Source organism: Symphalangus syndactylus, chromosome 13 (assembly GCF_028878055.3).
Source record: "Symphalangus syndactylus isolate Jambi chromosome 13, NHGRI_mSymSyn1-v2.1_pri, whole genome shotgun sequence".
NCBI classification, from domain to species: domain Eukaryota; kingdom Metazoa; phylum Chordata; class Mammalia; order Primates; family Hylobatidae; genus Symphalangus; species Symphalangus syndactylus.
In genome coordinates this window covers 45,683,205-45,708,778 of record NC_072435.2, presented here as the reverse complement: position 1 = coordinate 45,708,778, position 25,574 = coordinate 45,683,205, and the positions used below count along the sequence as shown (strand labels likewise).

Here is a 25,574-nt window from a genome sequence, read left to right as displayed (position 1 = left end):
GTTGGCCAGGCTGGTATCGAACTCCTGACCTCAGGTGATCCACCCACCTCAGCCTCTCAAAAGTGCTGGGATTACAAATGTGAGCCACCAAACCCAGTCCCCACTGAAATTCTCATTCCTCTCTCCCAGCCCATGGGGTAAGTTGGCCACAAAGCTCCAGAGGAGGGGGGCCATGGGGACTCCATCCCCACAGTGAGGCCCCAGCAGCAGGTGCACCCCGCCCTTTGCTTCTCTCATTAACAAAGGGTCATCCTCCATCTCCCTCCAACCTGCCTCAGAAGCTAGGACGAAACAATACAGAGAAGCCAGGGCAGAAGGGACAAAAAAAAAGTCCAGTTGACACATCATCCATTTATTATCCTTCAGAGTCTAAAACTTCCTCATGATACAACGTATAGCCACCCATTCCAGCCTGCTTATTGGAACTTCGATTCCCATCTGGTGGCAAACATTCCTTTTTACATTTGTTTTACTATCAAAGATTTAGAGTCACAATAAATACAAGTGACAGCCTCCACCCCCGAAGAGCCCCCCCTCAATACCCTGCACTAGTGTAACTGTCTATTACACTTTAAGGATTATAAAATTGTCTGCTGTCCTTTTTTGAAAGCTCAGTCCAAGTTATTTAGGTTAACGTCATGTGCAGCATAGCTCAGCATCAAAAACCCTACGGCAGAGCAGCAAGGATCATCCCTTCTGTGATGGCGACCCCTGTGATGAGAATATTTGTATAGAGAAGTCTCTCCCCTGCCTCTACGTCCAATAGGAGAGTGGGAGCCACGGGGCCCAGCGGGGCTGCCACCGGGTCGCCTCATTTCCTCTGCTCTGAAGCTTTTGCTTCACCGAGGTCCGTGGAGTACAGGTTAAGACCAGGCGCCACTAGCACTGTGGGCTGTTCCACCCTGAGAAGGGCTGCTACAGACCTCGTCAGAGGGGTGGTTCCTGATGTCACCGTGGAGTTCCTGGGATGAGGTCAGGATGGCCATAGCTGTGGGAGGTTCCAAGGGCACTTGGCCATTCCAAACCCTACCCCCCACCTCCCCTACAACAGGCAAGGTGTGAACTCTGAGATCTCCCCTGCCCTGTCTACAGAGCAGCTGACAGAAGGAACGGTTTCCAGGTGCTGTTGGAGGTTCATGTCACAGATAACAGGGGACAGTTACAATCAGTTGGACTGGGGGCTCCCACATTCTGACGGCTTGCAGGAACCTGATCCTGGTAGGGCTCTCGGGATCAGGACCCAGGCAGTGGCCGGTTTTGAGGGTGTGCTTTGCTGCAGGTAGAACACCCTTAACATCAATCAATAGCTATCCTGGTGCGTCCAAACCCCACACCCAGAGAGGTACTTAATAATGCCTTCACCTGGAACATCATAAATGTCATAATACAACAACCCGCTTGGGGCTTATCATAGAGGTTATGCTGCAAGGAACTGAAAGGAAATAATGGGCTAGAGTGTTCAAGACAGCAGAAATGAAGGAAAGATTAAGGCATCTCACACTTTTGCCCCCTGAAAAAAAAAAAAAAGTTTACATCACAGTATGTACGTTGTCCCTGATGGAGTACTCCCTGGGGACATGGGGCTGACCCTCTCCCTTTCAAGGGGCAGCAGTCCATATGAACTCACAAGGATGGGTTGACAGCCATCAGCCCTGGAGGAACAGCCGGGCCAGGCTGGGAGAGGTCAGGAGCTGGAGCTGGGGCTGGGGGCCGGTGGGTGCGGCTCGGATCTGGCCCCCTGGTCAGACCCAGCTGACCCAAGCTGGAGCAGGCAGAGGTGACTTCGGCCTGGATGCCTGATCCCCAGCCACTGCATAGAACTGAGGTTGGTTCGCCGGGGAGGGCTTTCAGTGGGAAGAAGCCAGCCTGGGTGCTCCTTCCGGGAGGAGCTGGAAGATCTGGCCCCTGTCATGGAACAGAGAGGGCTAACAGCTCAGGGTCGTAGGAGACAGGTATTTATTTGCCAGGCACACAGAAAAATGCGAGGAATAGAAATGTTTGCATACTTTTTTTTTTTGGTGTAAAAAACACACCCTCCCCTCCCACCCCAAAAAACATCAAATTCCTTCCTTTTCTCCAAATCCCTGGATCTTGGAATGAAAGCCACCCTTCCCCAATCTGTCCTCACCTCCTTCAGCCCATCCAAGTTATGCACAAAAAAAACAAAAATTAGTGAGAAATTTGGGGATTTGCACAACAAAAAATTAGATAATGTTTTCCAAAACTAGGTTTTCTATGGTGTGTCAAAAAAGTTTCCTGCAGACTGAGGATATTCACACGACAGGAGCCTGGGGGTTAAATGAGCCTTTATTAGAATGTGGTTGTAGCAGTTGTGTTTGAAGGCGGTGGCCCTACAAAAAAAATTTTTAAAGTCCCTAACTGCATGGGTCGGAAAACCAGGGCTTGAGCTCAATTGGGACCAGTGGAACCCAGTCCTCATGGAGACACACATATGTACGTGGGCATGGGACGCCCTCGCACTGGCATGAAGCCGGCCCAGCCTGCAGGAGACACGGAACGGCTTCTGCCTTTCCTCATGGAACCAGTTTTTAAAGAGTGGGACGGGAAAGAAACAAAAATGAAACTAAAAGCAGACCTGATCCTTTTAAAAACATTTTTGTAGACTCTAAAGGGAATTACAAAAAAAAAAAAGTCTGAAAGCAAATCCTGACAGCAACCCCTAGGTTTAAGGACAGGTTCTAAACTAGACCCAAATGGAAATCCTGACATGTGTGTGCAGCGGCTCGCCGCACACCTGGACGGCACCTCCTGACCTGCACACACCTGTGCATGCTCACCTCCTAGGAGCAAGGCCAGGGTGGCTTAAGATTGCGTCCGTCGAAATGAATAGAAAAAAGGAAAAAATTTAATAAAATAAACCACAACAGAAAAACCCCGCAACAGTCCCCCCTCCAGTTTCCTGCTCGGGGCTACTGCCGACTGGATCCTCTCCTTCTCCCTTCATGGACAGCTTCTGGAATCCCTGCTTCTCTGGCTGGGTCTGTTCTTCAGTTTGTTCTTCTACTAAGTCTGGGAGGTCCGGGGGCGGGGGTCTCCAGAACAAACAGCAATGGAGGCGTTCGGCTGAAGCGAGGGCTGCCTCGGCCATCCCTGCATCTGTCAGTCAGTCACCGGGGCGGGCCGGCCGTCCCTGCCAGGGGCTGTGGCACCATGAGCCGCCCACCCTCCAGGGCATAGGGCACAGGGCCAGCGGGACGATGCAGCGCACAACAGGGACCCCAGGGTCTGCACGGTTTACTTTTAACTCCATCATCATGAGGTGATTAAAAAAAAAATCTTTCAACTTGTAGATCGCCATGGGAAGGCAGTCAAAAATTGGGAGCCTAAGACAGGGAAAAGCAAAAAAACAAAACACCCCACTTGGTTCAGAACCCCCGGGCGCTGGCCTTGCCCATGTGCGTCACAGTGTCCAGGGTGAGCCGCCCGTGTGCCGGCAGGGGCCGAACAAGGGGGCCAGGAGCAGAACCAGCCCCCGCCAAGGTCCACTTTTCTGCTGGTGTCGGGCAAACTAAAGGCAAAGAGAGAAAGGAAGAAAGCCCACGGGAAAGGTCCCCCAGCGATGATCCTCGTCTGCCTATGAGGCGGCACCAGCCCCCCAGCCCTGATGAAACTTTGCAGCCAAGAATTGAGGTCTCGCCTCTGCAGCATGGCCGGTGCTTGCTCTTGGGGCAGGCACGGTGTCTTCCCGAGCCAGCGGAGGGTGGTGCAGTGGATCCTTCTAGACTGGGGGCCAGGTGGGGGAGGAGGGAGCCCGTCTTCCACGGGGCCTGGCTCGCACTATTTCCACGTGGCTGACTGGGGGATGGAGCGGGGTGGGATCATGTCCAGGAGGTACTCTCGCTGGCGGTCCACGGCCGAGGAGCTCTTGTGGACCGCCAGGCTTGGGCTGACAAACGCAAGGGTCCCGCCTGCAACAGAACAGAGCAACCAGCCGAGAAGGCCCTCATCAGGAGGGCTCCTGGGAGGAGCCCAGCCATAGCTGCCTAGACCCCAGCCCCAGTACAGACTAAGGACCCAGGAGCCCTTGCGAACCCGCCCACACTACTCCTCAATCAACGTTTCAAATCCCAGGCCCCAGAGCTGAAGAGTATTTGGGCAGCAACTCAATGGCCTTGACATTCCCAGGCTCTGCCAAGGTAATCCCAAGTGTGGGGCAATTATCAGAGGGTGAGCAGCTACCTACGTTCTACAGAAATGAAGGCGCTGACCACGGTGCTGCTTAGAACAGTGGAAAACCATAAACAAATGTATGCAACAGGACAATAATGCAGGATGGAATACTATGCAGCCATGAAAAACTATCGTAGCTGAGCACAGGCTCAGCCTAGAATCCCAGCACTTGAGAGGCTGGGGCAGGAAGACTGCTTGAGGCCAGGAGATAGAGACCAGCCTGGGCAACATAGCAAGGCCCCATCTCTAAAAAAAATATCAGCTGGACATGGTGGCACATCCCTGTAGTACCAGTTACTCCAGAGGCTGAGGTGGGAGGATTGCTTGGGCCTAGGAGACCCAGGCTGCAAGTGAGCTATGATCGTGCTACTGCATTCCAGCCTGGGCAACATAGCAAGAAGCTGTCTCCAAAAGAAGAAAAAAAAAAAAAAAGGAAAAAAAAAACTATCTCCTACCCTCAAGTGTTGTTGTTGTTGTTCTTTACTGGTCTCAAACTCCAGGCCTCAAGCAATCCTTCTGCCTTGGCCTGTCAAAGCACTGGGATTATAGGCATGAGCCACTGTGCCCAGCTCCACTTTTAATGCTTCCAGTAAGGGTCTCTCATTAACACACAAAGTAGCCAACGCAAGACACACATTTCCACAAAGGACCCTCAAGTGAAGGGGAGACACTGGGGAAAACCCTTAAACGTAACATTTGTTCATCTGCGGGAGGAAAATACAAGCCATTGCCATGGTCTTTTCTCTCTGTACTTTCCAAATTTCCATGATGGACAAGTATCACTTTTATAATTGGAAAATAAATAAATGCCCCCACCCAGCACACGTGGAATTTTTGGCCAGAGTTGGAGGTAAGGGCTGCCCCAGACCCCTTGAGATGGGGTCTCACTCTTGCCGAGGCTGGAGTGCGGTGGCACAATCAGTGCTCACTGCAGCCTCAACCTCCCATGCTCAAGCGATGCTCCTCCCTCAGCCTCCTGAGTAGCTGGGACCACAGACACATGCCATGTGCTTGGCTATTTTTTTGTAGACACAAGGTCTCACCATGTTGCCCAGGCTGGTCTCAAACTCCTAGGCTCAAGCAATCCTCCCATCTCGGCCTCACAAAGTGCTGGGATTACAGGTGAGAGCCAGCATGTCTGGCCCTAAGAGTATTTTTAGTGGTGGCTAATACATTTTGGGGAAAAAGCGTTCCCAGGTCAAATGTTCTTAGGAACCATCCCTGTGTGCAAGGGCAGCACTCCAGAAACCTGGCAACTGGGTCCTGCCAGGTGCTCTCTCAAAACCCTCGTGGTAACTCTTTTAGGAAATGTTGCTTTCAACTATTTATTTCCCCTCTAATCCTATCATCAGACACAGCAACTACTGATGCCTTCATGCTCCCTTTCAAACTTTAAACACACACACACACACACACACACACACACAGGCTTCCAGATGACTTCCACCACTGTGCCCACATGCACACACTTATCGACTTCTCCTACACTTATCGACTTCTCCTACTTCTTTCTTATCCTTTCAAACTTCCTACAAGAGTAATTTCTGACCGGCCCATGAGTCCTTAGCTGTCTTAAACCTGCTGAGCAGAACGTCTGGCTGGCTGGTTTGATGACAAACCCACTCAACTGTCCAGGCTGCCTGGATTCCTCTGCAGCCGAACTTCTGCTCTTTCCTGAACTGCCCCTGCAGAGCCTGGCACCTGGGCACGCCCCTCACTTAGGACAGCGGCAGGCTCAGCAGGCTCTCAGGCTCCCCCACTCTGCCTGGGGCCTGTCTCATGACTGTCCTCTCCTACCTGCAGGGCCACAGGCTTCAGGGTGCATGTGGGACACTTTGCTTCCTCTCCCAGAGGGTGCCCATCTCCTTAACTTGGCCCTTCCTGACCACCTTTTCTTTCCCCATTTTTGACACAAGAAATATCAAACTTTTGTTCTAATGTTAACACATACGTGAGAAAATAAACAGGCCGTCGGGACCATGCCAGGGACCGTGGGGCCACGGCTGACTCAGGAGAGCCCACTGGAGGGCCTTCACCCCCACTGGCTGTTCTTCAAACACCGTCTCCGGCAAGGGCTCCACTACCTGCCCCGGGTGAGCCAGCCCCTGCCCTGGGTGCACCCCCTGCCCTGCGTTACTGTTCTACTCTACACCACTCGGTGCGACTGCAGCATGGATGGCATAATGACAAAAAAAGATGTTCACTGCGGCACAAAGAGAAAAGGGGAACCCTGAGCGGGCAAGATAGGGGTGTGTGCTGACAAGAGTCCACATGGATGGCTGTGGGGGCACCCTCTGAGCCAGGCCTGGCCCATGTTTTGTCGGTCAAAGACTGAGCCTGGGTGCAGAGAGTGAGGGTGGTTACTATTTCCTATCTGCTCGGGGCTGTCACTTCTTCAGGGTATCCTGGTTAGGAAGAGGAGAGAAAGCCAGAGTCCGAGGAGGCCGAGCTTGGGAAGCGGGTCTGGGGAGCAGGCCTTCCTGTGTTCACCCGCTGCACATGTGCCTCTGTTGAGGATAAGGAAGGGTGGACCCCGCAATGGGCAGGTCCCCTGGGGAGCCCTGTGGAGGTCACCCACCTGTGCTGAGGGGCGTCTTCTTCCAGTTGGAGGTGGCGCTGCCCTTGCCGGCGCTCACAGTTCTCTCGGAATGTCTGCCGGTCCGGCTGACCAGGGCTGTGGCTGAGGCTGAGTTCTGCAGTTTGGGTGACGGACTGAACGTGTGCAGGACACCTCGAGGCGTCGTGGCCGAACCCCGGGACAGCTGGCTGGAGGCCTGCAGTGGAGAGAGGGGGGTGACGGCTCACGCAGGGAAAAGACAGCAGCGGGCGAGACACTCAGCGCAGCCTCTCCTTGCTCTGGCTGACCTCTTCCCACCCACATGGGGTCCCTAAAGTCCAAAATCAGGAGACCAGGTAAGTTACACAGAGGGGTGGGGGAGGGGAGGGAGAGAAACAGAAACATAGGGAGAGACAGACAGAAGAGGCAGCGTGACAGTCGGCGACTGACGTGGTCACGGGCTGCGGTGGGGGCGCGAGGCTCCCGGCGCCCGGCGCGGTTCTGACCTGTAGCACAGCCCCGTTACTCCAGTCGCGGGCCTCTCCTGAGCGGAACGCCAACTTACGCCGGGGTTTTATGACCTACACAAACGGGGGTTGAAAGCGAAGTCAGTGCCGTCTGCTGGCCGGCCCAGGGTGACTGAGGGGGAGCCCCACAGGACAGGCCCGTCCCCCGGGGACTTTAGGTGCCGCGTGGCGATCTTGAGAAAATGTGTTTAGTGAATTGCAAAGAACTTCCAAGAAAACAAAAATTGCCAAAAGGGAGCTTCGGGTCTACAAGAGGGTGGGAAGGAGAAGCATTAAAATAAAACAACACGAGAACAAAAAACTTGATTTCAAACTTGTTCCTCTCCAAATTTAGCAAGAACATTTTTCCAAACGCCCCTTTGGTATCTCAACGTGGCTTTCAGAAAAGTCCTTGGAGACAAGCAGTACTTGTCAGCCGGCAGCCTGCGAGTGAGAGCTACAAAGTCTAAAGAAACTGCAAATTAGTGTTTTTGCCACCCAACACCACCATTAACTGCAATTTAGACATGCAGTTAACAATCAGGCGGTGCAGCGCAGGCGTGGGGTGGATCGCGGAACGGCCTCTGCCTCCTAGGGATGGCACTGCTGGCAGCAGGCCAGGCTCACCTGCTTCAGCGCAGGGTGTGGGGCGGCAGCAGGCTCGGCCTTGGCCTGTGCAGGGGCCGTGCCCTGCTGCAGGAGCCGCTGCTCAATCTCCTGTTCCTGCTGCAGCGCCTTCACAAAGGCGGCCTTCAGCCGGCTGGTGTGCTCCACCTTGAGCGCCTTCTTCTGGTTGGTCGTCATGCAGTTCTCACACATGATGGCGCCGCTCTTCTCCTCCCGCCAGCGGCAAGTGAAGTCCGTCTTGCACTGTGCACACATGTAGGGCTCCCGGGACAGCACAGTGGTGGCCGACATCCTGCCTGCTGCAAGCAGTCAGCACATGGCTCACGTCAAAGGGACAGGATGACAGTCAGGGCCCCAGCCGCCCCAGCCCAGGATGCTGGAGTCTCAGTCACCACAGTCTGTCCGTTCTGCAACTGCCTACTGGGCACCAATGACATGTGGACATGGGGCCGGCCAACGCCGAATAGCTTCAGAAAACGTCAGCCTCCTGTCCCACCCATCGCTGGACATGACACCACTGAGGACCAGCAGGGACCATGCCAAGCCCTGCCTCAATGTGGTGGGCACCCTTGCTTGTGTACGAGTTAATAAGGGTGACAGGCAAGTCACCCAGCAAGTGCTTTGTGGGTGCTGAGGTACTCAGTTCATTCTTAGGAGGGGGAACCCCTAAATGCTCCATGTCCTGACGAGGAAACTGAGGCCAAGAGAGACCAAGTGACCTGTAGATCACATGGTCACCCAGTGGCAGGGCAGGACTCACACCCGGGACAGGCCCCAGGCCTTGGGCTGCACCCACTGCACAAGGTGGGCAGCAGGCTACAGGGGCAGAAAGGGCTTGGTCCCCTTGTCTGGGGGACAGAATGCAGAGTCTCCTTGGGGGCTGCAAGAGGTAGCTGGGGAAGTGTACATGAAGCTTGTGCTCAGGCGTGAGGTCTGGGCGTATTTGTGCCCACCTTTTTTGTGTTCAGCACTTAGGGGCCTTAATTGCTCTTGGTCATCACAGACAATGTCGGAGGATGGCAGGGGCTGGGGAGTGGGGAGACGGATGTGGCGAGACCCTCGGCCTTCCCTCTCCTGCCTGGACTGGCCTGGCCCCTTCTGAGCCCCTGGCCCATGAGACCGCCACCTGCAGCTTACATGCTCTGGTGACAACGGCACATCTCCTTGCACACATCCAACCCATGGCCAGTGTGAGCGGCGCCAGAACCAGACATGGCACGAGGCTGGGGGCTCTGGGAGGTGTCAGGAGATGCCTCCAGCAGGGCTCAAAGTCCCTCCCACAGTGAGGTCCTGTCCTTGGCAACAGGAGAGGGAGACTGAGCCCTGATGAGGCAATGGCAGAGACAGGCTGGTCTGGGAGAGCGGATGCCCACATAGGCAGGGGCAAGGAGGGGCACTGGTCTCAACTCGGCCTCCAACCCTCATTTCCTACAGCAGCCCCAGGTGGCTCTTTTGCCGACATCACCTTGTCGAAAAGGAGGCACCAAAAGCACCAGCCGGGCTGTGTCAGAGCCTCACCTCCCCACAGCTCCCCCAGGTCCCTCCTGCAGCTAGGAGCTGGAGGCCATGCCCTTGGGGCATGCTGCACAGTTAGTACCATCCTGTGGCCGGGAGTTACGAGAGCAACTTAGGGGCAAGGGAGTGGGTTACAAGCAACTCTACATTTGAGGGCCACTCTGAGGCTGCGCCAGGCCCAGCCCTGCCAGGCCCAGCCCCGCCCAAGTGTGGAGGGCTCTGCCTCCTGGGGACCCTGGGTGCAACCACACGGGGGCACCAGTTGATGCACCAAAGTAGCCTAAGGGAGTGGGGAGAGCATCTTCCCAACCCCAGGCACTGGGGGCACAGCTCGACCTGGCCCCCATGCCCTCCTCCCTCTGCATCCTGGGCAGTGGGCGGGAGGTGCTTCTCTGCACACACCCACCCCACTGCTCCCAAGTCTGTGCTGGGAAGGCTCTCAGGCTGCCAGGCCCTGCCCCTGCCCTGGGCCCCTCAGTCCTGCCCACTCCTCTGCTCTCAGAATCTGATGCAGACACCAGGAGAGGACTCAGCCTCCTGGTCTACTCGTGTCACCCCCACCTCAACCTGTGGGCAGAAACGTCCTTGGTCTCCATGTCTGGGGAGCAGGGGCTCCCTGGGGGCCAACTCGGCCACCCAGATCCACCCGCCCAGCCATCTCCAATGCTGTGATCACCCCGTAGATGTCCTTTTATTCCTAAATCCCCCAGGACACGGTGCACTCCCATACTGCCCGAAGAGGGTGATCATGCGAGCCTGCCCAGGCGGAGTCAGTGGGGTGGGCTGTCCCTCTCCCTCCTCAGAAGCTGGGAGCACTTGAGGCTCTGGAAGGTTCTGCCTGTGTGTCACAACCCCACACTGGCCTGGGAGCCCTTCGTGGAGGCCAACCCTGTCAGCCTCCCACAGATGTGCACCCTCACGTCTACCCCACCACACGCCAACGTCACGGAGGCCACTACTGCCCGTACCCCTGGACCCTGAGCCTCTCGGGGCCTGGCTCTCAGAGGCCCCAACCGGAGGACAGTGTCCAGACTCCACAGCGGCACTGACGGTGTCCCTCCCAAGCCCACCCAGGACCATCCTGGCTAGGCAGCCCTGCCCCAGCCTCTGCTGTGTGTTGGAAAGAACCCACGGGGCAGCACCCTTGGAGGCCAGAGGCGGAAGCAGCCCGGCTGGGTCCAGGCCACTCACCTTGTGTCTCCAGTAAGTTCTGCACCACCTCCTCCAGGCCGACCAGGTAGATGAACTCGTTGTTGGCGGCGCTGGGCAGGAAGTTCATCTCTGGGGCTGGGGGCTTGGGTGGGGGGATTTCGAGTAGCGTCTTCTCCAGCTGTTTGCGCAGCGCCAGCTTGGCGGCCGCCTGTCGGCTTGCTGGAGACTCGGCAGAGGTGACCACAGAGGCCACACTAGTGGGGGTGGAGTTGGCCTGAGCGGAGGTGGCTGTCGTCCCCTTCAGTGATGCTGGGGTGGGCTTTGGGAGACAAAAACTCAGTCAGGGCACTCCGTGCGCCTGCCCAGAGGAAGGCTCCCCAGCGCCCCCATGCCCGAGGTCCCGTCAACTGCACTAACCAGTACCCTTGATGATGGCATCCTTAACAAAAGTGAACCCAGCCATGACAACAGGCTCTCAGAAGCCAGGGCAGCAGGGAGAGGTGCGAGAAACACACCACCCTAGGTGGTGACTGCTCATCTGCACACGTGCACCGAGGTTTACCAGTTAAACCGCACACACTTAAAATCTACAGTTTGCTGCGCTCCGCCATGTGAATGTGAGGGCATCCACGTGGCTGTCACCAGGTTCTGGTGGTCACCACCCTGCCCAGCAGGGCCACTGTCCTCTGGCTGTGGCCTGGCCTACTGCCTTCTCACAGGGTATGAGGGTGCTCACCGCAGCACCCCCATGAGCCTCTCTGCACGTGCTCCCCTGGGATGCTAATGTTTGAGGTAGTCCCCGAGTCCTTATGGGGATGATGGGGGAAGCAGCTCCTAGGCCAAACTCTTCCCCTTGCCCTCCACCCAGTCCTCACTGCTCCAGTGCCACTTCACAGTCCTGCCTGGATCCCAGGAGTAGACCCTTGACTGTCTCCACCAGTCCCACAACTGCTGGATAGTGCTCTCCCTGAAACCCAGAACCGACCACATGCCAATCTTCTTAGCTTTTGGGGGCTGAGGATCCCTCTGGAAATATGATGAAAGCTGTGCACCCCACCCCCAGAAAATGGACACACCCAATGACTTGCAAACGCCACACTGTGGGGCACAGGGTGTGCAGGATGCCATCCCAGGGTCCCACCCGCCAACAAAGGTTCCCAGAGACCGGCCTGCCGGTTTATTGTCCCCCCAGCAACCAAGACCAAACCCAGGCCTCCCTCACCTCTGACCAGCCAGTTCCCCTCCTCCTTCCCCTCACAGCCTCCCCCAGCCCTGCTAGGAGCAGACCACCTTCTCTGCCACTGACTGCCTGTGCCTACCCTCAGGAAACAAAGACAATAGAAAAGGACTGGATAAAAGTTCACGGGTGGGCAGGATGTGGTGGCTCACACCTGTAATCCCAGCACTTTGGGAGGCCAAGTCGGGCGGATCACTTAAGGTTAGGAGTTCAGGGGCAGCCTGGCCAACATGGTGTAATGTAAACCTGTCTTGACTAAAAATACAAAAACTAGCTGGGCATGGTGACAGGCACCTGTAGTCCCAGCTACTCGGGAGGCTGACGCAGGAGTATCTCCTGGGAGATGGAAGTTGCGGTGAGCCAAGATCACGCCACTGAACTCCAGCCTGGGCAACAGACGGAGACTTTTGTCTCATAATAAAATAAAAGATATTTGATCACACCACTGTACTCCATCCAGCCTGGGCAACAGAGCAAGACTGTCTCCAAAAAAAAAAAGTTAACAGGTGTATGAAACTACCTGCCTGGGTCAGTCCAGGACTAGCCATCTTCTCTGCACTCGAACCTGACCTTCAAAAGCAGGCAGGGACACTGCCCAGAGCCTTGCTCTTGTCTGAGGAGGGCGGGAAAGAACAAACTGTGCCAAAGAGGGAAGAAAGAGCGAACACGCCCACCAACAAAAACCCCTGCGGATCTGGTAATTTTATCTGTCAGCCAAGGCGCCTGTTTCCAGCCCACCCGCCCCTTGGTCCTGCTCTTCCCATCCTACTTCCAGGGGGTGGGGACAGACTCTGCCCATCTGAGAGCCTCTGTACAGAGGCAAAGGGACGTGCGGCTAAGAATAGGCGCGCCTGGTGACATGAGAACATTTGCTGAGGAGGCGATCGGAAGAAGCCACTGCCGGGAGGGCGGCATGGGCCCCGGTGCCCCCCAAGGCATCTCCGGGCCCATCACCGGCCTCTCCTGGGCCTCGACTATCCCCCTAAACCTGCTGTGTGCCACATGCTGTTTCCTCAGCCATGGGGCTGGTGAGCAGACCCCACCTTCAGCTCAGGTCTGTGCATCGCCCCTCTCGGCAGCTGCCCACCTGTGCTGGACAGCAAGTCTGCCCACAAAACTTCTGCCCATGACCCAGACAGCCCTGTGGCCCCCAGGAGCTCAAGTCCAAGCCCCTGCCTGGCTCTGAGGGAGCAAGGCAGGTCATGCCACACAGCCCAGGGAGACACTATTGTGCCCCAGAACCTGGGTCCAAGGGGAGCAGTCACAGGTGGGACACACTCTCTCTCTGGCGTGGTGCGGCGCAGCCCTCACCTGTGGGATGTTGACGAGCAGGCTGGTGTTGGGAACATTGGCGACACGGATGAGGCCCTGCTGGATGATCCTCTGTCCCTGAATCTGCACACTGGGCACCGACGCCCGGGGGGCCAGGAGGAGGGGCGGTGGCCCTGTGCTGGAATGTTGCCTAATGCTGTGGATTTGCTGTTGGGGTAGGGTGGGGAGAACAAGAAATCTGACTGAGATCAACAATGGAGCGGGACCAGAAGGCACAGGGCACCCTGGCCCCAAGGACTGGGAAGGGCCCTACTTTCCAGGTAGACGACTGCTGAGGCTGCCAGGTCTCCCCCGTGTGCACAGCCCTGCTTACCTGGGCCCCCCTGACGAGTGGGGGCATGACGACCTGCGAGCTCGCCTGTGGCCCCAGCTTCGAGGACGCCTGCTGCCCACCTCGGACCAGGGGCGGGGGTATGACACTGCTGGGCATCCGAGCTGAAGAGGTCTGCCAACGATACCAAGACCCAGATTTACATGGACCAGACTCCCCCCCATTTTTTTTAAAGCAAGCAGGTGTGCTGCTTTTATGAAAGTACATACTAGTTTTTTTTTTTTTTTAAGCAGCAGAGAAGTTAAAAAAGAAAATTATGGATGGGCACAGTGGCACATGCCTGTAATCCCAGCACTTTGTGAGGCTGAGGTAGGCAGATCACGAGGTCAGAAGTTTGAGACCAGCCTGGCCAACATGGTGAAACCCCATCTCTACTAAAAATACAAAAATTAGCCAGGCGTGGTGGCACGTGCCTGTAGTCCCAGCTACTCAGAAGGCTGAGGCAGGAGAATTGCTTGAACCTGGGAGGCGGAGGTTGCAGTGACCCAAGATCGCGCCACTGCACTCCAGCCTGGGCGACAGAGCAAGACCCCATCTCAAGAAGAAAAAGAAAAAAAAAAAGAGAAAAAGAAAAAAAAAGCTGGCTGGGCTTGGTGGCTCACGCCTGTAATTCCAACACATTGGGAGGCCAAGGCGGGTGGATCTCTTGAGCCCAGGGGTTTGAGAACAGCCTGGGTAACAGTGAAACCCCATCTCTACAAAAAATGGAAAAATTACCCAGGCGTGGTGGTGTGTGCTTGTAATCCTGGCTACTTGGGAGGCTGAGGCAGGAAGATGGCTTAAGCCTAGGAGGCAGAGGCTACAGTGAGCTGAGATAGTGCCACTGCACTCCAGCCTGGGTGACAGTGCAAGACCCTGTCTCAAACAAAATAGGCCGGGCGTGGTGGCTCACGCTTGTAATTCCAGCACTTTGGGAGGCTGAGACGGGCGGATCACGAGGTCAGGAGATCGAGACCATGGTGAAACCCCGTCTCTACTAAAAATACAAAAAAAATTAGCCGGGCATGGTGGCGGGCGCCTGTAGTCCCAGCTACTCGGAGAGGCTGAGGCAGGAGAATGGCGTAAACCCGGGAGGCGGAGCTTGCAGTGAGCCGAGATCGCGCCACTGCACTCCAGCCTGGGCGACAGAGCGAGACTCTGTCTCAAAAAATAAATAAATAAAAAACAAAAACAAAATAACAAGGCAAACGTATAACACAAAATTAGCAAAGATGACTACTGATTCTAAATACTGGAACAAGGAATAGTGACTCCACCCAGAGCCGTGCAAACCTGGGCTCACTCCTGAGTGAGTCCCACCAACATGGCAGTTCATTCTCACGTGACACTGGCCGGCCCATGGCAGGATGGGCATGGTCACCCCCTAGAGCAAGCTGGGGGCTCAGGCCTGTTTGAGAGGGAGGGGCAGGAGGGCCTCTTCTGACCTCAGCCATATGACTGGGAGAAAGCCTCTGCCCCTCACCTGGAGGCCCTGGAAGGAGGCTCTCTGGCTGGAAAAGTCAACACGAAGGGAGATCAGACTTGCTAGGGGCACTCACTGGAAAGCCTCCTTCCAGTGTTGGCCATGATTTCTGTCTGTGACATTAACAGTGACCTACTTTGGGCCGTGGGGCTTGGAGAGTGCACGTGTGCTTCTTCCCCTGGGCTGTGGGCTGGAGGGCCTCACTCCAGCCTACTCAGAAGGAAAGGGCAACCTCTTGCAGAACCTGGACTAGGGCTGTTTGGGAGCCCGAGGAACCTGTTCTTGACAGCAGCAGTGCCGGCAGGGCACCCACCGAGACGCAGAGGGGACACTGACCTGGAGTGATGGCTTGCCAGCAGGAATGTTCTGCGTGCCCCGAACAAGCGGGGGAGGGGTGGTCACGGCACTCCCAACAGAACCTGTGGGCTGCAAGAGAGCAGGACACCAGGAGGTGAGGGGCCACCAGGCCCTTTCCTCACATGGAGGCGCCAAGATTTAATGCTGCCGAAGAGAACTGACTGTCTTCCTCCTCTACGGCATCAGGCACTCAGAGGTTCTGCTTGAAGGCTGAAAGTGACCTCATCTGCAGCAGGAGGTGACAATTTCTACATGGGCCTAGAAGAGATTTTCCAGCAGCCCCACCCCCTACTCTCAGCATCACTTCTTGGCCACTCCCTGACACCCACGCAGTGTCCTGGCACCCGCTGTGCCCTCTAGGGGACAGAATGGCTGATGGTGGCAGCGCTGCTGAGGCAAAGGACCCATGGCCCAGGCAGGGAGATCTCAATCTCAGTGAGAAAACAGTGACTCTGGGCACTTTTTAAAGCTGTATGTTCCACTAGAGAAGAGTCAGTGACAGACTTGGTGTCCCTCATGAGTTTTCGGCAAGTGACAAAGAAATAGAAAAAAGAAGCCGGGCGCGGTGGCTCACGCTTGTAATCCCAGCACTTTGGGAGGCTGAGGCGGGCGGATCACGAGGTCAGGAGATCGAGACCACGGTGAAACCCCGTCTCTACTAAAAATACAAAAAAATTAGCCGGGCGTGGTGGCGGGCGCCTGTAGTCCCAGCTACTCGGAGAGGCTGAGGCAGGAGAATGGCGTGAACCCGGGAGGCGGAGCTTGCAGTGAGCCGAGCCGAGATTGCGCCACTGCACTCCAGCCTGGGCGACAGTGCGAGACTCCGTCTCAAAAAAAAAAAAAAGAAATAGAAAAAAGAAACAGGCAGGCTCTTTCCAGTCCACTTGCTAACTGGATAGGTGTGAGGTGTGTGTGTGTGTGTGGGGGGGGGGGTTTCAAAAAACAAACCCCCAAGCCAGAGCAGGGAGAGTCCTGTCCTTCCTTCAGCTCCTGCTGCCCAGGACACACTTACTTTCTGGTTCACTGAGGCAATGACTAAAGTACTTGGAAGGTAGGAGTTTCCCAGAACAGAGCACTCAAAAAGCCTAACAAAATAAACTTAACCTCGCTGCCCATTAAGCTGCATCTAGAAGCAGCGCAAGAGCGAGCTTCAGGAAAGAAGAAACAGAAGCAGGACCCTCCCGAGAGTTGGGGCTGAGATCCACGGGAGCTCAGCACACATCCAGCTGGGAGGGGACTGAGACGCACACAGCAGGAGGGAGGATGGTAGAGACTGGGGCATCCCCTGTGCCCACAGTGCAGGCGGCCTTTCTGCACAGAGTGCTTCACCCAGAAACATGCTTCCAGCGGCACCAGACATCTGTGCTCCACTTCCTTGACACCTGTTGTCTAAGTGAGCTTTAGGGCGGGCGCAGTGGCTCACACCTGTAATCCCAGCACTTTGGGAGTCCCGTGCGGGCGGATCACAAGGTCAAGAGATCCAGACCATCCTGGCCAATGTGGTGAAACCCCGTCTCCACTAAAAAATACAAAAATTAGCTGGGTGTGGTGGCACGCGCCTGTGGGCCCAGCTACTCGGGAGGCTGAGGCAAGAGAATCACCTGAACCCAGGAGGCAGAGGTTGCAGTGAGCCAAGGTTGCGTCACTGCACTCCAGCCTGGCGACAGAATGAAATTCCATCTCAAAAAAAAAAAAAGGTAAGCTTTAGACTCTCAGATCCAGAATACTCTAGACTGAAATTCACTTTAACATCTTTTAAGCGAAATCCAAAATGTACACCGGAGTCTACAAATGGGGGAGTGGGACCTTGCCCTATACTCCCTCAAGGAAGCCCTTTCACCTTTCTGGCTGCTGACATCGATGAGGGGATCAAGGCAAGGCCAGGGGCTCCTGATGGCCCAGGAAGGAGGGGAGACGCACACACCTTCTGGGCGGTGGCTTCCTTTTGTATTTGACTCTGCCGCAACTTTTTCAACAAAACGAGTTTTGCTTCTTCTAACCTCAATTCTTCCTTCAGCTGCTTGATCATCCTTTCTCGTTCTTCAGGACTGCTTTTCTGCAGGGGCGAGAGGAACAGGGTTGAGAGGGAGCGTCCTTGGTGAGGAGCAGAGGCCCTGCCATCACTAGCTCCACCTGAGGGCGCCATGAGTAGGAAGGGCACAGTGGGGCTCCGGCAGCAGCGCCAACACGTGGCTCACCATGAGGGCCTCGGTGCTAGTCTCCTTCAAGGCCACCGTGGTCAGCCCATTCACTCTGGGGCTCGAGGGCTGCTCGTTGTCGGAGAGCACAATCACGTCAGGTGAGGGGGGTCTCCTCTCGGACTTCATGTCACTGTGGGGTGGAGACAGTAGTGACCAGAGCGCCCTTGACAGCTGGACCCAGCGCCCACCCCTGTGGACACATGGCAGGGAGCTGAGACTTCCCCATCTGTTTCCTGTCTGCCCTGCATCCTCCACATCCCCCGGCCCCGCCCCATGGCTCCCAGGCTGCCTCCTCCTTCTCACCCACACGTCATAGGGCACCCAATCCCAGTGCCCAGGTGGGCACCCGGATGGTAGGGACTTCATGCCTGCCGCGTGTCGCCAGGGCTGAGGGTGCGTATGCCCCTGAGCATGACATGGTGACTTTGGAAAACACAGCTGCTCCCTCTACCGTGTGCCTCGGATTGGGTAAACACTCGGCTCTGGATCCTGGGGCCCTGCTCAGTGTTAGCCATTGTTGGGGCTTGAGCATGCTGGGTCTGATGGCATGTGTGTGCCTCGCCACCAGCCGCAGCCCCTGGCCATGGTGGAAACCCCTTGAAGGGGAGCCCAGCTCCCTGCGTGAACCAGACTTTCTTCTCTCTCCACCCAGGCAGGCCAAAGCCCTGACACCTGGCAGCCAACTTGTCCCCAGAAGACCGAGGGGTGTATCCACAGGCTGCCAGCTTGCTCACAAGGTGGCACCAGGTGCTAGATGGCCCTTCTTGGGCCTCACGTGGTGGCAGCGGCTATCTGTTTTGAAACTGACTAGGACACAAGTTCTCTCAAAGACCAGAGACTCTTCACCTGCCTGATCTACTCATGGACTGGTTTCTGGCTGGCTGCCTCCAGCCCCACGTGGATGCCAAGGTCATTCTGCCTGTTACCCTGCTGCCCACTCCATAAGTCCCAGCTCAAAACTGCAACATGAGACAGTTCTCATGATTCCAGCCCCCACACCTTTTTCTTTCTAATGAATTTGCCACGGTCTGGGGAGCTCACTTCCACCTGTGAACTTGACCTGAGGCCTGTTCCTCCCCTTTACACTGTCGGCCCACGGCATCTCACTACCAGCTGGTAAGCACCAGGGGACAATCAGGGAAGTACTTGCAGGCTTTCCTCTTTTGTTATTTTGTCAAAATATGGTCACAAACGTCTAAGAGTGTGGCTGATCAGCTGCTGTTATTCATCAGAACTGGGAAACAGTGAATATCCATTCTGTGCTAACTGCGGGCCAGGGTCCAAGACAAGTGCTCATGGCACCCCAAGTCATTTGACCCAGGCAGGAACACACTAGTCTGACTTTCCCCTTCCTGTGAACGATCCTCTAGGGTGTATGTGTACAGCTGACACTACTGAAGGCGCAAGGCTGAACACCTGCTGTGGTGTCGCTGACCCAATGCAAGTCCCAGAGATGGCACTTTGTCCCCAACCAAGCAGCTCCATTTGCTGACGGCACAAGGCAAACTGTCCCTGAAGATCTGGGTTCATTGTACTTTCTTTCTTTCTTTTTTCTTTTGAGATGGAGTCTCGCTCTGTCGCCCAGGCTGGAGTGCTGGAGTGCAATCTCGGCTCACTGCAGCCTCTACCTCTCTGGTTCAGGTGATTCTCCTGCCTCAGCCTCCTGAGTAGCTGGGATTACAGGCATGCACCATCATGCCCGGCTAATTTTTTTTTGTGTGTGTATTTTTGTACAGACAGGGTTTCACCTTGCTGGCCAGGGTGGTCTTGAACTCCTGACCTCAGATGATCCGCCCGCCTCCGCCTCATTGTACTTTTATCGATGTGAATCAGGTCCGTTTTTTTGTCAGCAGGAAAACCAGCCAAGGACAGAACACGTCCTCTAGGTGGCACTGTGACCCAGAGAACAAACTCGGACAAAGTTAACTGGGAGCCGCAGCTCAAAGTTGTCCTGGGTCTTGCTCTGCCAGGGTCTAGTTGATAATAAGACCCTGGCAGGGTTGAGGAGAGTCGCTAGGATGAAGAACTTGACTCTGCTCTAGCAGCCCTCGGGACCTCTGAGGTCCCCTCCACGCCCATGAGCTGTGTCCGCAGGGAAGGGTGGACACAGAGCACCAGAGGCTAAGGCTTCACCAATGCTGCCCTGGACTCGCCAGATGCCGGACTCAGGAACCGCTTTACTTGTTCTCCTCTGGTCCCTCCTAATTCTACCCACCAGAGCTACGTGGCAGCTGTACCTGAATGCTGGTCCTAGCCCTGATGAACCAGCTTCTCACCAGAGACCTGGGCGTAGACAGAAAGGTACGATTTCGAAGTATACAATCCCCCAGGCAAGGGGTTATCAGTCCACATTCTGAAGCCCAGAACCGGGTAGTTTGTTTCTAAAGTAACCCAGGACACCTCACTCAGGTCTTAGCAAACCGCCAGCATGTCTCTCCTTGCTGCCGGCCCCATGCTGCCCAAGATCGACTTTCAAGGTGACCTCAGGGCTCTAATTCCAGGTTCCCTGGACGTGTACACACACTGAGCACCTCAGAGGCAGGCAGTCCCAGGGCTCCACTACAGAGCTGCAGCAGCTGGCCTCCACCCAGGTGGTCTCCAAAGTGAACAGGGGAGCAGGGGGCCAAGGCAGCATCTTGTATAGAGTTACAGACACACTTCCTGGGCTAGCATGATCTGAAATGAAATGACAGCCAAGCTCTAAGGAACTTAACAGTTCTTATCGTGTTATTGAGGGCATGCATATGCTTCTTCCAGAGGTGAGATGTCTAATAAAATTCAAATCTGCCTGAGGGAAGAAGGCAGGCGAGGGGTCCAGACCACCTAGCAGCTGAAGCTGCCTGAGAGGGCTGCTCTGACCACGGTGCTCCCTGGCCCCATCTTGGCCTGCGACTAATCAATAACTCATCCAAGAGATGATGTCACCACCCATCAATGATCACTCAGCATCCCAGCAGCCAGCAGGGAGTGAACTTCCTGTATGCTAATCAGGCCACCAAAAAGTCATGTGACAAAGGCATTTCCCTCCTTGGTCACATGACCCTTTAACTGTGCCTTCCAACATGAAAACCATGGCAACGGCCAGTTCCAACCGGTTTGTGACACGCAGCCTTCATTTTGAGAAGGGAGGTAAAGGTTCAGGTGCTGTCAGAAAATGGAGGCGCCAGGCTCACCCCAGGGCTGTGGAGCTGCAGGCACTTCCTGTGTGGCGCCGGCCCACAGGGGACTGTTGCTGCACCACAGGCTCCAGTCACCTGTACATACACCGCACACAGCAGGGCCACTGGCCCCTCTAAGTTTCTAAAATGAAAAACTTTGTTAAGCTCACTTTTTAAAGGAGAGGGGCTTTAAGAGTCTCAGTACTTTTTAAGAGATCTTTAATTCAGGAAAAAGAGCATGTGGCTCAAAATGACTGCAGGCATTATTTCAGGGAAAAATTTAATTATAAAAACTGTCTAAAGTAAACAAAACCAGTGGAAATCTAGCCCAACATGCTGGGAGGGATGGCATCGTGGCTCAGGGACAGTGTCTGCCATTCACTCCACAGCGGCCATCCCGGGCACCAAGTTTATTTGGAAGTGATGTGATAGTTCAGGACAAATCCCATAAGCCCGTCCTGCCCATCTTGAGAAGCCTTAATGTAAAACATAGTGATCAAGAGATTTTATGTGACCTACAAAACTCCCTGGAAGCAGGCCAGGCTGTTATCAGCGTGAATGGTCTCACCCGCTCCCTGTCACGCACCACCCCCCTCCCTGACCCACTGGCACTGGCCCTGACCTCACAAGCACAGAAATTCTGTTACCTGCCAGGAACTTCCATAGAATTTCCTGGAGGAGAGCCCGGGATTATAAATTTAAATTGAGACACGATCCCACTTCCACAGCACAAGGTTATGGCTTTCAGCTGCTCAGCAACCAGCGGCCAGTATGTGGTTAATATTTAGTGTCCCCTCAGCCAGTGCCAGGAAGGAGCCGTCCTTGGAAACTGGGACCTTTGTGGTTCTCTGAACGGGCCTGCCTGGTATGCAGGGAAGGCATACCCCTCTCCCTCATTCATTCATTCATTGATTCATTCACTGATTCATTCATTCATTCATTCCTTACATCTCCTGAGAGCTCATTTAAAAAGCAGGTGCTGCAGCAGGCAGTGGGGAGGAACCCCTGGATAAAAGGAAGTTCTGTCCTTAGGGTTCAGTCTACCAGGATGGACAGACACAAAATGGGAGTGGCAGGTGGGGGCGAGGCTGTAGGTGGGCTTGGGGCTGGCCCCGTGAATGTCTGACCACCACTGTCACCTCCATAGCAGCAGGACAGCTTCTCCGGAACTTGTATAAATGCAGCGTGTCCTCCTTGCCCCAGACCTGCTTGATCAAAGTCTGTATTTCAGCAAGATCCCCCAGTTTTTTTTTTTTTTTTTTTTGAGACGGAGTCTCGCTCTGTTGCCCAAGCTGGAGTGCAGTGGCGCGATCTCGGCTCACTGCAAGCTCCGCCTCCTGGGTTCACGCCATTCTCCTGCCTCAGCCTCTCCGAGTAGCTGAGACTACAGGCGCCCGCCACCACGCCCGGCTAATTTTTTTGTATTTTTAGTAGAGACGGGGTTTCACTGTGGTCTCGATCTCCTGACCTTGTGATCTGCCCGCCTCGGCCTCCCAAAGTGCTGGGATTACAAGCGTGAGCCACCGCGCCTGGCAAGATCCCCCAAGTCTTGCACACACTAGGGAAGTTAGGGATGACCATGACCAGTGGCCCGTGAGGCCTCGGGACAAGAAATCCTCCTCCAGGCTGGCTTGGGGAGACAGGCAGGGCCCAACAATGCCTTCTCCAGCCACACAACCATTTCCCACTAGAACCTTTCCTCCTCACCTCTTTCAGGCCTAGCAGGGTGGGCTGCTGGCTGTGTGTAAAGGTGGGATGAGGGCTCTGCTAGAGCCAACACCAGCCCTGCCAGCTCGCTTGTCCCTTGTGCAAACACTCATCTTGGGCTCACCAGGCCCTACCTGACATGAACCAAGCTGTTAACATCCCCCACCCTCCTGTGGCCTGGCCCACAGACATGGCCCGGCATGGCCATGTTCTGTCTGCAGAACATCCCTCTTCACAACATGCCTCAGGAAGCCTGCCCGGCCCTGTCCCCCTGCCTCGGGGTGAAGGTCATGGCAGACGTGGGGTTCCACTCAGGGGAGTGCAGGTCTGAGCAGAAACCCCCCAGCTTCCCAAGAAGGGCTGGCTGGTGGGTCTCTGTTCCTTAGCCACCCCCAGCCCAGTGACTGGCCCACCCCCCATTGGCCCAGCAAGCCCATCTAAGTGCCTTTGGCTCCCTGCACGGCACCCCACTCCACCCCCGTGAAGATGAGCCCTCCCTCCCCCTGCCTTGCAGGGTGACATGTCAGCACCTGACAAGCAGGTTCCTGCACCCTGAGCTGGGGGCCATCACGACCTCCTTTAGGTGGGTGTGGCACCGGCACAGCACCCAGGGACCTATGGCCCCACTCTGTGGCACAGCCTCAGCTCCCAACAAGGGACAGGGTGTTCCCAGGGTGACCAGATGAACAAAGGGCAAGGGGGTATCCAGCCCTGGGGTGATACCACAGCCCCAGAAAAGGGGGCAAGCCCCCATGTCCTCAGAGCCAGGAATCTCCTCCTAAGTCTATGATGGCTGGGGATGGGGGAGAGGCTGGCTGAGCCCATCATGTGAGGGTGCTGAGCCCTGAGCCCGCACACTCCTGTGGAGTAGCTCCTTTAGCAAGCTGAGGTCTGGAGCTCACTGGCCACCCCTGCCCAGTCTTGGACTTCAAACAACTGCAGGCAAGTCAGGCTGTGAGAGAGCCCTCACCCAGTGAGTCAGAAGACACCTGGGTCTCACTTGGTTCTGCCTCTTGCAAGTGACACTTCCCTCTCCATGGCTCCTGCATGGCAGGGCAGAGGAATCCCTGTCCCACAGCCTCTCAGGGCTGCCTGGTGAGGTGAGACTTCAGTGCTGAGGAGGCTCGGGCACCTTAGACAGCCGGCTGGGTGCAAGGGGATCAGGCAGCCCTGCTGATCTGAAAGTGCTCAGCTCAGGCCTCGGGAACAGTGACCTTCCTGAGAGCACTCATAGCCACCCTGCATGCCCCTAGGATGGAGAGAGAGGTTTGCCCCGACAGCCTGCGTCCCCTGCACCAGGTCCCATTCCCACCTCAGAGAAGGAAATGGAGTTGTTTGCCAGGAGCTGCTCCAGGGCTGTCATTTGGTGGGGCAGGAGCATCCTGCTGTCAGATCACAAGCTGCCTCTTCAGAGCCAGCCGCCCACATCCAGCAGCCCCCAAAACCCAGATGGCAGCAGCACCACGGCCTCCTGAGGCCAGATGGATGCTCTGACAGGATGCAACCTTGAAGGGGCTAGGAGCGTGCAGGAGTGATTTTCTTTTGGATTGTAGGGCCTTAAAGGACAGTACTTCCTGGGGTCCCCAAAGCTGGGAAGATAAGGGCAGCAAATAGGCCGCCCGTGCCTTCATCTCGCAGCTCCCAGATGGAAGCAATGGCAAACTTGAAACATCTGCCTGACCTGACAGCTTTCTGAGGAAAGAGTGGGAGCCCATTACAGAGGAGACAATCTCAGTAAACAGGTCCTGAAATGTGACACCCGAACATTCACAAACCCCCCCAAGGGCAGACTGGGTCTGCTGGGGGCCCGGCAAGGCTGGAGAGCGCCCACTTCCTCCTCTTGCCTTGGTGGAGGTTCCAGGGTGGGGGCTGTGAGTTCAAGAGGAACCAGCGCCAAGGACTGATGGACCCCCTTGCACGGTGAGCAGCTGCTTCTCTCGTGCACACAGATGTTGTGCTGCTGGAGGAAAGGGAAACTCACAAGGATTTCTGACTTGTGTGTCATCATGTGTCTTTGTAAAGCAACAGACCCTGGAAGCCAAATTCCTATTCTTTGAGTCCAAGCGCTTTTGTGGATATGAAGGAGGAGCCCTAATACTCATGGCTGACAAACCCTGTACACCAGACCAGACTCTGCAAGGCCCCCCGGCCCATCTCTGTAGTCCTGAGGAGGCCGGAGGCTCTGGCTGCATCTATTCATAGCCCCTGTAGTACTTGACCTGGGCTGGTTTTATGGCTCAATTCCCAAACTACAAAATGCAGAGGAAGTGACGTGGCAGCCTTTTCAGGTGAGGTCACAGAAGCGTTGCAGCTTCTGCCTGAGCCCTCGGAATGCTTGCTCTAGGAGAGCTGAGGTCTGACTGCCCCAAACCATCCTGGGGTCAGAGGCCCACGCTAGCCCCTGCTACAGTAGGGGAGATGGAGACAGGCACAGAGACTGGTCCAGCCAGTCCCAGCTGTTTTGGCCATCACATGTGAGCGATGAAACCACTGGGGACACCCAGCCCAGCTGACATGCAACTGCAAAGACCAGAGGGCCCCAGCAGCAGTGCCCAGCTGAGCGGGACCAGCCAACCAGCAGAACCGACAGACTGAAAAACGTCAATACCTCGCTGCTTTAAACCACTAAGCTAATGGAGCCAATGGCCCAGCCTGGCCCCTGGGGAGCTAACCCATATCACTGTAACTCCACTTCCTCCCTCAGACGCTACCCTGGGACAAAGCAGGGAAAGAGAAAGGGGAAAGAAAGAGTTTACCCAAGTAACTACCCACTGAGCCTTAAAGCTCCCCCCGACAGAGGGACCAACAGCAGCCTGCACAGAGGCCCCCCGGACAGGTGCAGACTCAAGATGAGAACAGCTCTAGGAAGGTCAGGTGGGAGACCAGAGCTGCCCAACAATGAAAGGAGGTGAAGACGGTCCCATGGAAAAGGAGGAGACAGTCTGCAGGCTGGGAGGCACCCCAGCTTCAGGCAGCACCTGGAGTGAAGTGAGTCAAGCCAGAAAGCAATTCCTTATGCTTCATCCAGTCTCTCTACCTGCCTTCAAGAAACACTCCTAGAAAAATCCTATGACAGAGAAAAAGGACACAGTTATCAGTTCCCCAAGTTAGTCCTACCACTGAGCAACTTCTTTTTTTAGAGACAGGGGCTCACTCTTGTCAGGCTGGAGTGCAACGGTGTGATCATAGTTCATTGTAGCCTGGAACTCCTGGGCTCCAGTGATCCTCCCACCTCAGCCTC

The 25,574-nt window shown here is 55.6% G+C and overlaps 1 protein-coding gene across 15 annotated transcripts in view; it reads right to left on the bottom strand.

Moving 5' to 3' along the window:
- Positions 1-336: 336 nt before the first annotated feature.
- Positions 337-25,574, bottom strand: part of GATAD2A (GATA zinc finger domain containing 2A) — a 128,372-nt gene continuing 103,134 nt past the window's right edge. For 4 of the 15 annotated variants that reach the window (XM_055235488.2, XM_063616332.1, XM_055235489.2 and 1 more), the window contains 10 exons: positions 17,466-17,598; positions 17,192-17,323; positions 15,247-15,336; positions 13,431-13,562; positions 13,097-13,264; positions 10,588-10,867; positions 7,882-8,180; positions 7,255-7,329; positions 6,770-6,965; positions 337-3,929 (listed from right to left, as the gene is read on the bottom strand). In XM_055235488.2, the coding sequence (XP_055091463.1) occupies positions 3,799-3,929; positions 6,770-6,965; positions 7,255-7,329; positions 7,882-8,180; positions 10,588-10,867; positions 13,097-13,264; positions 13,431-13,562; positions 15,247-15,336; positions 17,192-17,323; positions 17,466-17,598 (1,636 nt within the window). In that variant the 3' untranslated portion in view covers positions 337-3,798. Of the gene's footprint in view, positions 3,930-6,769; positions 6,966-7,254; positions 7,330-7,881; positions 8,181-9,018; positions 9,172-10,587; positions 10,868-13,096; positions 13,265-13,430; positions 13,563-15,246; positions 15,337-17,191; positions 17,324-17,465; positions 17,599-25,574 lie in introns of all 15 variants that reach the window. The other 11 variants (XM_055235490.2, XM_055235482.2, XM_055235492.2 and 8 more) reach the window with 5 other exon arrangements.